General features: G+C 42.0%; 1 protein-coding gene across 1 annotated transcript in view; it reads left to right on the forward strand.

The window, feature by feature from the left end:
• The first annotated feature begins 3,118 nt into the window (after positions 1-3,118).
• The window catches only part of LOC145412792 (omega-amidase NIT2), a 144,327-nt gene continuing 132,615 nt past the window's right edge, over positions 3,119-14,830 (forward strand). Inside the window, exon 1 of the mRNA XM_080282572.1 lies at positions 3,119-3,162. Within this exon, the coding sequence (XP_080138698.1) occupies positions 3,150-3,162 (13 nt within the window). The 5' untranslated portion in view covers positions 3,119-3,149. The remainder of the gene's footprint in view (positions 3,163-14,830) is intronic.

A 14,830-nucleotide genomic window follows, 5' to 3' on the forward strand; every position in this document is an offset into this window, starting at 1 on the left:
TTGGTATAGCTTTGTTTTATATTGGTTGCCAGATTTTCACATTATATGTTACTTATTGATAATTTGGGATTGTATTAAACTTACAGCAACATCATAAATATTGTATGGTCAAACTATAGTATCAGTCCCACAGAAAACTCAAACTAATTCTACCTATCAGCCTATGCACCTCATGTTGCTGTACTCACCAGGATGTGTCGTTGCTCTCGGAAATGAACGGATTACGAGATTACTGATTTTTTACTCCATTACAGCAAGAGCCTGGGCCGTGCCACTGTGCAGCCATGTTTACGTTAGCAGTCCCTCTTACGTCGTTGTCAGTTTTTTATATATACAGTATTTTAAACCATTTTATATGCATTTGATTATGTTTTACACCGACTTGACAGTGTTGGAATCATGTGACTTATGAAAGCCAATCACAGCTATCCCTCCCACTTCATCAACCAGTCACATGTAATTTCCTTTCGCCAATGAGCGAAGTGTCCTGCACTCCGCCAGATTCAAAAGTCAGTCCCACCATGTCTCTCCCATGTGCTGGTTGTGCGCTGAAGCCTTGGGAGATGTTCAAGGCTTTTTATCAAGAACCTGAGGCTTCCGTCAATTTTCTGTGTCAGTATTAAGGGGGAATATTTCAAACAGTACCTTGCCCGTTACCTCTTTATCAAGAACTTCGGAGAGGAAAGCTTCCATAATTTCTTCATTGAGGCTGCCAGTCTCAATCCCCCACAGTCAGAATGGTGGAGGATTTACCCAGTGTATGAAAGCAGTGATAAGAAACAGGGAAGTGAGCATGGAAGTGAAAAAGTTACTACATGACAGTATTGTGATACCAACTCTAACGTATGGAAGTGAAGCTTGGACGTTGTTGGAAGGACACAAGTCAAGAGTGAGAGCAGTGGAAATGAGTTATTTAAGAGGAGCCTGTGGAGTCACGTGGAGAGACAGGCTGACGAATGAGGATATAAAGGAGCGTTGTGCTGTGGATGTGGATGTGATAGGAAGCATTATGAGGAACACACTGAGGTGGTTTGGCCATGTGGATAGGATGGAGGGTGAAAGACTGACGAAGAGAGTGTATGTGAGTGAGGTGGAGGGGGGAAGAGGGAGGGGGAGGCCGAGGATGAGATGGAAGGATGGGGTGGAGAGGTATTTGAGAGAGGGGTGTGTGAGTTGGGAGCAGGGCAGTGAAATGGCGGGGGACAGGGCAACTTGGAGGCGATTTGTTTGTGGCCACCCCAAACGGGATTGAGGCGTCTGGCAATAGATAGATAGATAGATGAGGAGAGGGAGGGGTCTGACCCACCATCTCCAGAGTAAGGTAAGTTAGACCTTGTTGGGGGAGGGTTAGGTTAGGTTAGGATTATTTTACTGACTTCAAACCCTGCCCTTTTTCCAGGGCTTCAGTATTCAAATGACATCTAACATGGGTGTTTCCAATGGTTTTTGGTGTGATTATTGATTACTTTGACTTAAATTTCTGTCAAAAATCAGTAGTTTCTGTGATGACAGAAAATGGGTCACAATTTAGAAACTACGGTATTGATTTCCAGTAGAAATGAAGGTCAATATCGAAACACCCAGGTTGGTTGAAAAAATAATTGTGGGACCAATACTATAACTTGACCTTTTTATCAGTTTCTTCCTCTCTTTGTAGGATTATTTTTTGTAGTCTGTTATATTATTTTTTACACTTGACAGCAGGTTGTGCAGTACCTTTCCTTCTTGCATGGAGGTTGCACTCATTCAGCCAGTCTCAAAAAGGGTGACCTACCTCAAACTATCGCCCAATTTCTATAACATCCTGTTTTTCTAAAGAACTCAAATCTATTCTTAACAGAAAAATTTTAAATCACCTTTCCTGTCATAACTTCTCTGATCGTCAGTATGGGCTCTGCCAGGGATGCTCTGCTGGCAATCTATTCACCTTCCTTTCAGACTCCAGGTCATCCTCTTTTTGAAATTTTGGTGAAAGCTTTGCCATTGCACTTGTCATCTCAAAGGCTTTCAACAGAGTCTGGCATAAATCTTTATTTTCCAAACTGCCCACTTAGGGTTTTGATCCTTCTGTCTGTGCCTTCATCTCTAGCTTTCATTCTGGTCATTCTGTAGCTACTGTTGTAGATGGCCACCATTCTTCTCTTTGGGCTATTACGGTACCTCATTTTCCTATTCAAATGATGAGTGGGATAAAGCAAGATCCAGGGAGTACAGAAAGAAAATGTATGATAGTGAGAAAAATGTCAATAGCATGCCCATTGAAGTGGGCCAGACATTCATTTATGCACCATTCACATCCCATGAAGCCTGGCCTTATATTAGAGGCTTAACCATCTGTATGTGTGTATGTCACACACACACACACACACACACACACACACACACACACACACACACACACACAGTTTGTCACCTGAAAAACACATTAACAAGGCAGTTAGAGAGACGTATAAACTCCTGACTAATATAAGAGTAGCCTTTCATTATATGGATGAGGAGATGATGAAAAAATTGATAGTGGCCATGATTTGCCCCAGGTTAGAATATGCAGCAGTAGTGTGGTCCCCACGCAATAAGAAAGATATAAACAAGAATGAGAGAATACAAAGAACAGCAACCAAAATGGTCCCCAGTCTGGCAGATCAGTCATACAGAGAGAGGCTGGAAAAGCTGGATTTGCCTTCCCTAGAAGAAAGGAGAAAGAGAGGAGACATGATTGCAGTGCTCAGGACCATGATGGGAGTAGATAAAATTGACAAAGATCTGTTTTTATGGGATTAGAGAGTAACAAGAGGACACGGAATGAAACTGAAGAAACCAAGCTGCTTGAAGGATATCAAGAAATATAGTTTTCCTTATTGATGTATAGACCTGTGGAATAGCGTGGACAAAGAGATCGTCCAGTCTAAAAACTTAAATGAGTTTAAAGCTAAATTTGACTTAATGAGAAACAGAGACGGGACCCCACGAGCGTACCACATTTCCTGTATATCACAATTAGGTAAATACACACACACACACACAAACACACACACACACACACACACACGCACACACACACACACAATTTTCTTTACAGATACTAATGTCATTCTTTATTCCAGGGTGAAATCTTGTTTTTGACTGAAACAAAGGAAGTGTACTCTAGGATGGCAGCAGCAAGTAAGTAACCATTATGAACAGTATATTCTCACATGTGCACCTTAGCACTTTTAACTCCAGGATTTCTTTTTTTCATTTTGCTTTTGTATCCTTCAGATGATTTTACACAGACTGGTAAAGACCTTTCATAATCAAGATGTTAATGAAGGCTATATCCAGCCCCTTAGTATGAAATCATCTCTTCCTAAACCAGATAAAATTGTCTGGAGATGGTAAGAATAATACCGGTACATAAAATATGCCCTGTGGCTGGAGGGGCACAGAAGATATACCCAGAATGATGAGATTGTACTGTAGTTTGGGTCAGCCAATGTGTTGTTGGTGGTACTGTGTTTTATGTACTGTAACATTCAAAGTATGATCAGCTGAGTGGTCATAGTCTTCTAGATTAGCCCCATCAGTTCAGTGGCATGCATTGTCGTCATCTTGCAACCTCCATTTGCTTTTGTTCATCTTAGGAAGGCTCTGTAATAGTGAAGGGATCAGTTATGGCTGCATTTAGCTTCTCGAATTGAAAATTTTTCCCTTAAGCTGAATTAAATCAGCTTTGAATGACAGTAAATGCAGTGTTTATTGACATAGATATAAGAAAATTTCATGTAATTAAAGAAAGTTAAATGGCTAGTCTATTCATTCCTGTGTGTTCGCAAATGTTCAAACTGATGACCACCATTTTCCAGACACAGCTTATAACGTGGACACGTTGGTGGATCTCTGTGAAACTGTCTTCTAAATTGTCTTTGCACTTCCGTGACGTTTTCGTACTTCCAGTAGCGCTTTATGACAAATTTTCTTTCTGCAAAAGTTAGTCGTATGTCTGCCATTATTTCACATTAGTTGCACCTGAAACAAAAAGAAAAAATGTATGAGTAATGGGCTGTCAAAGAGAGTACTTTTTGGGGGGACACCCTGTATATGTCGCCAGATTGAAGGGGTTAAAGAATGCAGATATGAAGTATACCTGTATAGTAAAACTTCTGTATGTGTATTTTCTGAGAGTCTGGAAATTTGTGTGAAGTTTGTCTATAACTTATGAAAAAATATTGATTGGCAGCTGAACTTTTAATATGTGTGACTTTTCAGTCCCCATGCACCCCAGTCATTTTCATAATACACAAGTTGTTGATATAAGATGTACATACAGTAGTCAGTAATGCAGGGATGGGGACTCACCGTGTTCAGCATACCCTCTTTATGATGAATTGGTATGTTATGAATTGCATATACAATGACTGAAAAGTTAGGACCTTTTCTCAATACGGTATATGATCGTACTGTATTTTTGCTTAAATGGTCATTATGCTCTCAAACTGAGCCTCAGTTGTTGATATATGATCACTGTTTTCAGTTGTGTGATCACTGTTGTGCAAAGTTTGTTCCAAGATGGCCTTTGGACTTTGTCAGGTGTGTTAGTTTCACTGATGGAGCAATAGTGTGATGTTGGAGTTCAAGCATTCAAGCAGAAAGTGAAATGAATAACCAGCAGTTCAAGTGAATTGGATTTTTTTTTTCTTATTTTTGGTTGTAAGCAGCAACTGTAGTGCAGTGCAGTGAAATAACTACCAGTTTAGGTGAGGTGAGCTGTAAAATTGTTTTTATGCTTTGTTGGGTGGGTTATCCTTGGCTAAAAACATATCCCCTTGGAATGCATGTTATAAATGACTCGGCATATAATAAATCATTATGCAATGGAATTTTAGAAACTCATCCTTACTGCAAAAGGAAGGTGTCCTGTACTGAATTTCTAAATTGTACAAGTACTGTATGGAGTTAGTGGCCTTTCTTCTCATCTACTCCCAAACCCTCATTGCTTCCATTTAGCCTCCTGTTCTTTACCACGATGTTGGATCTGCCTCACTCTGGTATTGGTGCTGACATCCCTGGCTAAACGATATGGATACTTTGCCCAAAGACTTATCATTAAACAAAGAAATTGTAACATTGACTCACTGGAGGTATTTTTCCAGCCCTCCCAGAGTTGACTTTTTGAGAATATTTGTTTCAAACTCTAGTCCAGAATCATCCCAAATGATAAAGTTCACAGCAACCTGAAACAGCACATGTCACTATAAATCATTGTACAGTACAATAGATAAATTATCAGGCACAGAACACGGTTTTGCATATCCACAGCAAAATGTCTAATATTAGCACCTGGTAGTGAAAGAAGGTGAAGGCATGCGGCAGAGTGATAGTATGCATTCATATAAGCCACGCAGAGGTGGGAAATAGATCCTACACATGGTGGTTGTAAAGGGTGGATAGCAGAGGAGTAAAATACAGTAAATGACTGGATTACAAATTTTAGTTTTATTAAATTTTTTCACCGAAGAATCATTCAGGTGGATTAGCATTAACTGTGGGATACCTGTATTTCTTTGATCGGTGCTCTTGTCCGTGCTTGCTTTCCTCCCCTATTATAGTGGACATACAGCACCCATCTTATTATACATTCGTATTTATTGGGCTCTCTGATATAGAAATTAACTGTTTTACTCAGTCCTTCATTCACAGAACTGGTCAGTTCTGGAACTGTCTTTTCCTTAGTCTGTGACCTGCAGTCCTTTAAACAATGTGCATATACATGTCAAAATGACTGGTTCTTACTTTTGGCTTTCTTTTCTCAATATTGTATGGAATGAACAACTTTTGCAGGCTACCGAAATTTGCTTTTTAGCACTTTAACCTTCATTTTGTTTTGTTTTGTTTTGTTTTTGAAGGCTCCAGCATGCTTGCATGCATCAGCCTTGGTCACCTAATGGCGGCTCTCCATGCTGCACGGTCCATGGCAGCCTCCCTGTTCAGTCCCTTAACCCTGAGGTTAATGACCTCGTCCGACGTCTTTCTCGGTCTGCCCCTTGCAACCCCACCCCCAATATTAACACTTCTCACCTTCTGCACCCAGTTATCATCTCCCATCCTCTCCACATGCCTAAACCATCTCAATCTACCTCTCCTCATCACAACACCAATACACTCCAGTCCCATCCTACTTCTCAACTCTTCCATCGTAAACAACCCCCCCCCCCCAGGCCTTGCACGCAGGGACGCACTGCACATCCACCTAATCATTGTCATTTCTGTACGTTTGAGCCTGCGAATATCCTCTTCCTTTACTGCCCAGATCTCACTACCATACAGCATCACACTCTTAACACATGCTGCATACAAAGACCCCTTAGCACGTAGGGAGAGTCATCTCAATGTCAGAAGAGGCAACAGCTCCCTGACTTCTTCCAACCACTTCTCACCCTAGCCACAGAGCTAGCTCCAGCCCCACCGCCAGCACACAACATGTCTTCAAAATAACAAAGCTTTTCCACACACTCAAGAGACTCACCAGCAAATTCAATCCTTTCACATCTGACAATCTCCACCTGCACTCCTTGACATGCTGCACACATAAAATCAACATTATCTCGCAGTCTACCTCTAATACCACAACATCTCATGTGCACCCATTTATCACAAACACTGCACAAGATGGAATTACTTCCCACGCCCTTGTGGCAAACTGCACATGGCCACTCTCCCTCTTTTTTGACTGTACTGCCACCAACCCTAGATATCATCACTTCTGTTTTATCTGCATTTACCCTTAAGCCCTTGTGCCCCATACTCTCTCTCCACTTCCTAAATCTTTCCTTCACCTCCCTTTTGTTCTCTGCAGTTAACACCAAATCACCAGCACACAACATCTCCCATGGGAGTCCGTTTCTAAAGTCACGTGAGAGGGTTTCAGGTACCATGACGAACAACATGAGACTCAAAACTGACCCCAGATGCACATCAGCGTTCATGGAAAACTGATCACCCAAATCTCCATTCACTCTCACCTGGGTGCGAGCACCCACATACATGGCCATAACCCCCCAAACCAGCCACTCCTCCAAGCCAAGCTTTCTCATTGCCCACTTCACCACCTCTCTAGGGACTCTGTCAAAGGCTTTTTCCAAATCAACAGAAATAAAATACGGATCCCTTTTCTTCCCAGGATATTTTTCCTGAAGCTGTCTAACAGTGAATATGGCATCAGTGGTCCCCCTACCTGGCATAAACCCAAACTGCATCTCGTCAATATTCACTCTTTCTCTAATCGTACCTTCTAATACTCTCTCCATTACATTCATTATCTGATCTAAAAGCTTTATACCTCTATAATTTCCTTTTTCCAGGGCATCAACCTTCCCTTTATACACATTTACAATTATACTCTTCAACCAGTCATTTGGGACAACACACTCATATATAATCCTATTTATCAGGTCAGTGACTAACCTCACCCCTATATCTCCTGAGGCCTTCAAGATTTCGTCAGTCAACCCAGACACACCTGCTGCCTTTCCCACCTGCATCCTGCCTATTGCCTCACTCACAGAAGCAGCATCAATCAAAGGCCAAGGGCCAAACACTGGATCCTCTGGCTCCAAACCTTCCCTGTCCCAGTCAAACTCCTCATTCAACAACCGGCTATAATGCACTCTCCATGCATCTTTAATATCCCCACTGTTCACCACTACCCTTCCTTCATCATTCTTCACACACTGCTCACCTATAATATCCCGATTATCCCTCTTCATCTGATTTGCCACCATAAATATCATATTTTTCCTTTCCCCATGATTTGGGTTATCAAGTAAAAGTCTCTGTGACTCGGACTTCGCCCTGTATAGTACCTCTCTTGTAGCCCTACACTTGGCAGCCAGGTATTCCTCCTTGTTACCACCCTTCTTCCATTCCCGGAAAAGCCTTCTTTTCTCCTTAACTGCAGCTTCTACACCCTCATTCCACCACCAGGTTACTTTATGTCGTGGTGGGCCTCTTGTCCAGCCTCATATTACATCAGTAACTCTCAAGATGTTGTTCTTGAAGGCTCTGTACTGTTCATTAACGCCTCTGTCTATGGCTCCCTGTTCAGCCACCACTCTTCTGATCTCGCTGTAGAAGGTATCCCTTACTGCTTGGTTTTCTAGCTTCCATATTTTCCTCTTAGGTACATAAGGCCTCTATTTCATCACTCGTTCTTTAAGCACCGTATCACAAGTCAATAGTTTGTGCTGCTGCACACACTCCTCACTTCCTATAACTTTAGCATCCCTCACTAACTTCCTATCAGCCCTCCTGTCCAGAAAATAATCTATCTGACTGCTTTTCCCCCCAGTCTCGTACATAATTAACCTACCCTCTCTTTTCCTAAAATGTGTGTTGCACACAATCATGTTTGTTGCCTCCCCAAACTCGAGTATCCTTTCCCCTTTTGCCTACCTAGAGAAAAATAAACGCGAATGTATGAGGAACTCTCAGCCTTAAGGGGTAAGCCGTTAATGTGACCAGTCATAGAAAAATTCATTTATCCTTGAAACAACAGGGGTGAGATAGTGCCAGTTCACTCTGATGTGATCATTTTTATGAAAAGTGGCTAATCTTTTACGTCCCATTACTCCATCACAGCATTTGGAAAACTTTAAGATGTCAGATATGAAGTTGAGTCTTTCCTTTGCAAGTATCAAGAATGAAATCATTGCAAGCTTCCTTGATATTGCATAGGTAAAGAATAGGTTATTTGTCATGAAAATTCATGTTTTGCATGCTGTAGCATCATAAATACCTGTATTGAGGCCAGTGTGGGCAGAAAGTGCATCAACTGACGAAATTTTAATCTTAGTCATGAGGAAGTCAGTGGGGGGAAAAGATGGAAGAAGAGCACCAGAATCATCTAAGGATGGGTTGGAAGAGGAAGTCTGAGAAAAGAGTTTTGCCCTTCAGGAGAAGAAACAACTAGAGAATCATCAGAGTGGCAAAGAGGAGGGAAAAAACCAGAAGTTGATAGAAAGTTATTTTTTTATCAGGAAGACCGAGAGAGAGAGAGAGTGGGAAGAATTGAAGTCAGAGTGTTTAGAGCAGTGGTTTCCATCCTGTGGGGCACACCCCCCTAGGGGGGCATGAAGGGCTGCCAGGGGGGGGTGCGAAGGCTTGATAAAGAGGGTAATTATATTTGAAAAACTTATTATATAAACAGTTTCAAAGGTCAAGAATCTATGATATTTATTGACATGTGCCAACTATGCCAGTAAAATACAGCATCTGAGGAAGTGGGGGCTCAGGGAACGTGTCATTCAGTGAGGGGGGGGGCGAGAATTAGAGAAGGTTGGAAACCACTGGTTTAGAGCATCCTAGCAGAGCGAAGAACGGATGTAGGACAGTTCCGGGCAGGAATATAAAAGTGTTAAGATTCAGGGGTGGGTTATTGCCAACACATTTTGTAGGCCATTCCATGTTATGGACAGCATTAGAACAAGCATAATTAAATTTTTCTTTTTTAATTAGTCAGAGGCTCCTCCATCCTTCTTTCCTTCCATCTTCTTCTATCTTTCCTTCATTCTTTCCTCGTCCTTCTGCCTACGGGTGACTTTACACTCCCTCTTCTGTCTTTCATTCCTTCATTCTTTCATCTTTCTTCTGCCTATGGGTGACTCTACACTGAGTGACAAGCCAAATGGTTTCCTGAACACCAGGCAACTATTTACTATGCTGGAAGGTAACCATATAACCAAATTTTGGCGCCTGGTAGTTTAGTGGGTAATTATTGTGCTCCAATCGGATTGAGCTGGTGAAGGTTTATATCCAAGGGGTGGTTTAGGGTTTATTGCTCATGTAATGCCACTCAGGGATGAGTGAGGTTGGTCACTCTCATCTTAAATGTCAGGACCAACTGCCTAGCCCCGGGCTCCTACACTCCTCATGGGGGAATGTAGGATTGGATGATGATGATGATAAAAGAAAGAAATGCATGCTTCTATGCCTGAGAGAAAAACCTCCATAAAGTGTGAGGCACACTCAAGTGGCTTTTGGCTGTGGAAGCAATATTGTAGTCATTCAAGGAAGATCAAATAAGTACTCCCTGTGGGCCTTCCAGTCAGCAGCCCAAAGTGCCACAGCCACTGCTTCATAGGAGTGTCCACAGGTTGTATTGAGTATTAACAAAGTAAGCAGAAGACTTGATTGTAATGAAAGATTAAAGTATTGTACGAGTATGTTGGAACTCTCTCCAAGGCAGTGAGGGATGTGGGTAGGGTGCTGTATGAGCTGCTCAACGTCATCAGAGATAGAAAAGATGTAGGCTTGACACCAGGTGGATCAATGAATGGAGAGGAGAGCCAGAGGTGATAGGGAACATTGAAATCACCTAGAATGGAGATTTCAGAGAAAGGAAAGGTTGATAGAATGTGTTCCATCTTAAAAGTAAGATAGTAAAAAAAAATAAAAAAGTAGTTGGTAGAATTAGGGAATAAATCCACACCAGAGATATACCGTATGTAGCCAGATAATGACCGGATAGCTTAAACCAGAGTGTAGAGAATACAGAGGGTGGAAGTCCAAGAACATGAGAACAATATATGTTGTGTGCATACATACAATAAAAACCCTTGGCATTGAAGTGAATATGAAGTAGGAGGATACAGAAAAGGTTTTGGTGTTAGTCACCTCAGACGGTTGAGGTTTAGAGAGGAAGAAAAGGTGAGATGGGAAAGGTGATGTTCAACAGAGGGAAATTGAGAAGAAAGGCCATGAATGTTAGAAATTAATAGAGAGTTAATCAGACAATGGCTCCACTCATTTCAGTTTTTTGTCATTGGAATGGTGGATGATGTGGGCATTTATCCCCCCCTCCCCCCCATGGACTACAAGGCATGGTATAGAGAATCCATTTTGCAAATTTTGGAACAGGAAGTGTGATGTGTAGTGTGGTGTCAACTTTGTGTAGACCAGGGGTTCCCAACCACTTCCAGGTAAATTCCCCCATTTGCTAGAAAATGTATCGTGATTCCCCCCAACTTCAAGCTCATTCTCAACCATGCTATTACAAGTTAAATTAAGACAAACTTTGCCAATAATTATTTAATAGTGGTTGTTAATTACACTCGAAGAAACCTTTTACGAGGTCTGTCAAAAAAAAAATAAAAGCTTTTTAAACAGTGCACCAGCTAGCCAGATTGGCATGATTGCAATGGAAGCTCTGTGTAGTGGCGACTTTTATCTTTAGTCTAATGCTAGCCCCATCACATCATGTCACTTACTAATAGGGGTACACCCGCTTGAATGAATGTGTGTTTAGTGCACTTGGTGAATTTTCATTTGTTTCTCCTGATGTCTGAAATTGGTGACCTTTCAGGGTGGATTTCAATTTTGGGAACAGAAAAAAAAATGAAGGGGCCAGATCGAGAGAGTAGGGTGGCTGGGGGACGATAATTGTCTTAACCCTCACACGCCGGGCAATATTTACCAGTCATCACCTCACTACGGGCAGTTTTTTGGAAACCACTGAAAATTGCCTGTTTTCAAACCTTAAAATCTTGGAAAGTATAGCACTTAGGGAAATGAATGAATTACCATTTTACTCACCAACTCTTTCTCTTGCGAATGAAAGTATCACCAGATTCCTAGGTCATTGTTATTTATTTTTTTTTATGCAAAGAAGAAGGAACCAAAGGCCAGGAGCCCTCAAACTATTCCTTCCAAGAAGGAACCAAAAATAGTACAGAAGAAAGTCAAATTCAAGATCTGTTCATTTCTAGATGCCTGGACACACTGTGTTTGAAAGTCAGGAGATCATAGGAGGTAGGAAATACAGACAGAGGGAGAGTAATTATGTGTGGAAGAGAACTAATTTTTGCCTCGAGAGTGGCATGGGAGCAGGACATGTTTGTGCGTCTGCCTTCGGTGCTGACTATGGCTTTGCTCTCAACATGATAACTTACTCCACTACTAGATAAACTAGACACTATTGCCTCCAAGGCATGCTTTATTGCACTATCACTGAGCTCTTTTCTAGTGTTCATGGAAAGAGGCTTGGCAGGAGTGGTTAATGCAAGAGTCCACATAAGGCGGGAACAGAATCGGACATGAGACGTAAGAAAACATCATCCTACACCTGGCAGAGTCACAGAGTTGACTCCTGGATCCACCAGTTTCGCATCTGGTATAGCCGTCACCTGGCGCTTAAAGGTTAGGTTTCTCCAAAACATCACAGATTAGGAGCGACACGTGAACAGCGTACATTGTCATGGTCCAGCATGCTTTTTTTTTTTTTTCTCCTGATTCCTTGGGCCTCTTCCTTTGCACTGCCCCCTTCAAATGCTTCAGGGCATCCATATAAAACTCTCTGTTGATTGTCTGACTACATGGAACAAACTCACGATGAACAATGCCCTTCCAGTTAAAACACACACACACACGCACACATGCGCGCGCACACACACACACACACACACACACACACACACACACACACACATTTGAGCAACTCCTACATGCTCTTTTTTGGTCGCGGTGACAATGTTCCAACCAGCTGCGGTGACTGCCTTGATGTTTCAACATTATAGCTGCACACCCACGTTTCATCATGTGTTATGACATTTTTCAGAAAGTAAAAGAATTTCCTAGTTTGAAACAGAATTTCATTAAAACACATTGCTCTGCAAGATCCTTCATTGTTCAACTCATAACAGATTACAAGGTGCACTTAACATGCGTTCACTCAAGTGTGTGTTCCTCTGTGACAAAGTGATATGGCGTGATGTGGCTTGTTTTAGAATATAGCTTAGAGTCGCAGCAACACAGCATTCCCGTCGCTGTCATGTTAATCTGGCTTTGGTGTGCTATTTAAAAAGTTTTGTTTCTTCTTGGACAGACTTTGTATGAAAGAAATGTATGACTAGAAAAATAATGAGATAATTTAAAGCTCCTGACACTTCCATTTGAAGACACCAATACTCCCCACTGCAGCACTGTCACAAACTCTGTGTCAGCACTATCTCTTCATTGGCAATATGTCTCTGCATTCTTCAGTGTGTTCCCTGCACCTGTTTTCTTACAATTAGCTCAGCTATTTGTAGGACGGTTGCAGACAGGCCACATCTTAGGTCACACCCAATTTGGATCTTACGTCATCATCTTTATTGTCAGAAAGGTGAAAAAATTTGACTCTTACAGATACACAGATGAAAATGGGAGCAGCATGGACAGAGCATTGTTACCAGGTCCAAGATGATTGGGGCTTATTTTCACCCAGAATTCACTGAGACTTTGGGTATGAAATTCATCTTTCGCTGTAGAGTTTTGAATTCCTAAAACTATATCTGGAGCTTTCAGGGATGTCATCTACATGGCATTTGAATGGATCCCTTGTCAGAGCTATGGTAATTTGGTAAGTATCTCTGTGGGAAGTAATGCTGAAACTCATCAGTGAGGGAGTTAAGGTGCTCTGTGATCTCGACCTTGAACACCTAGTTGATGACATCTCTGATGACTTTGGAAAGAATTGGGTTATAATACCTTCTTGAATCAGTCTCCCTCAGAGCAGCAGTTCTGCAGTGAATGCATTGGTATTGTCTGCCTGTGCGTGATGCATGATGTAGTACTTGATCCTGCTGTTTCCGGTTGAGCTCATTTAGAGCTTTGAAGATATCTGCCAAGTATGCCAAATGAGCCAAAATCCAGGCATGGTCATCTTGGTAAGTAGTTCGATTTTATTGTGTTGGCCCAAGAAAGCTTTCAAATCTCCACTAAGCTCATAGAATCGAATGAGCCTGTTGCCTTTTGACAGCCAGCAGACTTGTGTGTGAACAGCAGTGCTAGTTCAGCATCCATATTTTTACACAGTTAATGGAGAAGTCATGTCTGTATATCTGTCTATCTATTGCCAGACGCCTTAATCCCGTAAGAGGTAGCCACAAACAAATCACCTCCATGTTGCCCTGTCCCCCGTCATTTCACAGCCCTGCTCACAGTTCACGGGCCCCTCTCTCATGTACCTCTCCACTCCATTCCTCCATCTTATCCTTGGCCTCCCCCTCCCTCTTCCCCCCTCCACCTCACTCTCATACACTCCTCGTTAGTCTCTCACTCCATCCTCTCCACATGGCCAAACCACTTTAATGTATTTCTCCTAACACTTCCTATCACATCCACATCAACACCACAACGATCCTTCACCTCCTCATTTGTCAATCTGTCTCTCCATGTGACTCCACATGCTCCTCTCAAAAAACTCATTTCCACAGCTCTCACTCTTGACTTCTGTCTCTCCAACAAGGTCCAAGCTTCACTTCCGTATGTTAGAGTTCATATCACAATACTGTAGTAAATTTTTCCCTTCCATGCTCAGTACAGTATTTTGGGTTGACCACATGATGTGGTGGTGGCCATCATCCACTCGATGTAGTGCTGCCTTCATCCATCACCTTTATCATTCTTTTTCTGTGTCTGCACTCCTCACTTCATATTTCTCCCATCTTTCTTACTACTTTTTATTGCTCTTCTTTCCTTTTCTGGTGGCTTTACACTGAGTGACAATCCTAAAGGTCTGTAAGCCAGGAAGCCATTTACAGCACTGGGTGGTAACCATATAACCAACCTATACGTGTTCCCTATGCGTCAAGAAGTGGATTAGCAGAGGGTTAGTGTCCCTTCCCATAAAACAACTAGCTCAAAGACAAATGGCCATCCCTTATGGGATTATGGCATTTGGCAATAGATAGATAGACTGTTTTGATGATGGACTCTTTAAGTTAGCATGCAGGGTTGCTGGTAATGTTTTAGAAGCAAGAACTCTGTGAATCATGCGATTTATCCCACTAGGATTATTATACTTGTCTAGTGCCAGTAA

This window comes from Coenobita brevimanus, chromosome 94 (genome assembly GCF_032717465.1).
Source record: "Coenobita brevimanus isolate Jiangsu-jjx chromosome 94, ASM3271746v2, whole genome shotgun sequence".
Classification (NCBI taxonomy): Eukaryota; Metazoa; Arthropoda; class Malacostraca; order Decapoda; family Coenobitidae; genus Coenobita; species Coenobita brevimanus.